Here is a 366-nt window from a genome sequence, read left to right as displayed (position 1 = left end):
GGAAGCTTCTGTCACGAAAACAAATTCCTCATGTAAACATACCTGGTAATAAAGCTCATTCTGAATAATGTTAGCCTACCCCCCACTCCTTCCCACGTTCTTTCTTTCTTTCTTTTCTGTGGCGACCCATAACAGGAGCAACCAAAAGAGAGAGAATAATTTTTCAGATACCTGTCAGACAAGACAGGGCCCAAATATTGAAGAATAAATAAACATTTGTTTTCATTGTTGCCAGCACCATGCAAGGAGCGGTTGACACATACTAAAACCTGATCGATAAATCGATCTTTCGCTTAATGTGTTGAACGGGCCCTCAAAATGTACTGTACAGTATGCTTATCAAACGGGCTTGACTGGCGAAATAGC

At 41.0% G+C, this 366-nt stretch overlaps 1 protein-coding gene across 1 annotated transcript in view; it reads left to right on the top strand.

Annotated features, from left to right (window-relative positions):
• LOC107566458 (coatomer subunit epsilon-like) overlaps positions 1-366 on the top strand; it is a gene marked incomplete at its 3' end in the record, with an annotated part of 6,461 nt that overhangs the window by 665 nt on the left and 5,430 nt on the right. The window contains exon 3 of the mRNA XM_016251921.1: positions 1-21. This exon is cut by the window's left edge and continues 67 nt beyond it. Within this exon, the coding sequence (XP_016107407.1) occupies positions 1-21 (21 nt within the window). The remainder of the gene's footprint in view (positions 22-366) is intronic.

This window comes from Sinocyclocheilus grahami, unplaced genomic scaffold (genome assembly GCF_001515645.1).
Source record: "Sinocyclocheilus grahami isolate Dianchi unplaced genomic scaffold, SAMN03320097.WGS_v1.1 scaffold1077.1, whole genome shotgun sequence".
NCBI lineage: Eukaryota > Metazoa > Chordata > Actinopteri > Cypriniformes > Cyprinidae > Sinocyclocheilus > Sinocyclocheilus grahami.
Note: the sequence above shows the minus strand (reverse complement) of the source record. Positions and strands in the feature narration are given on the sequence as shown.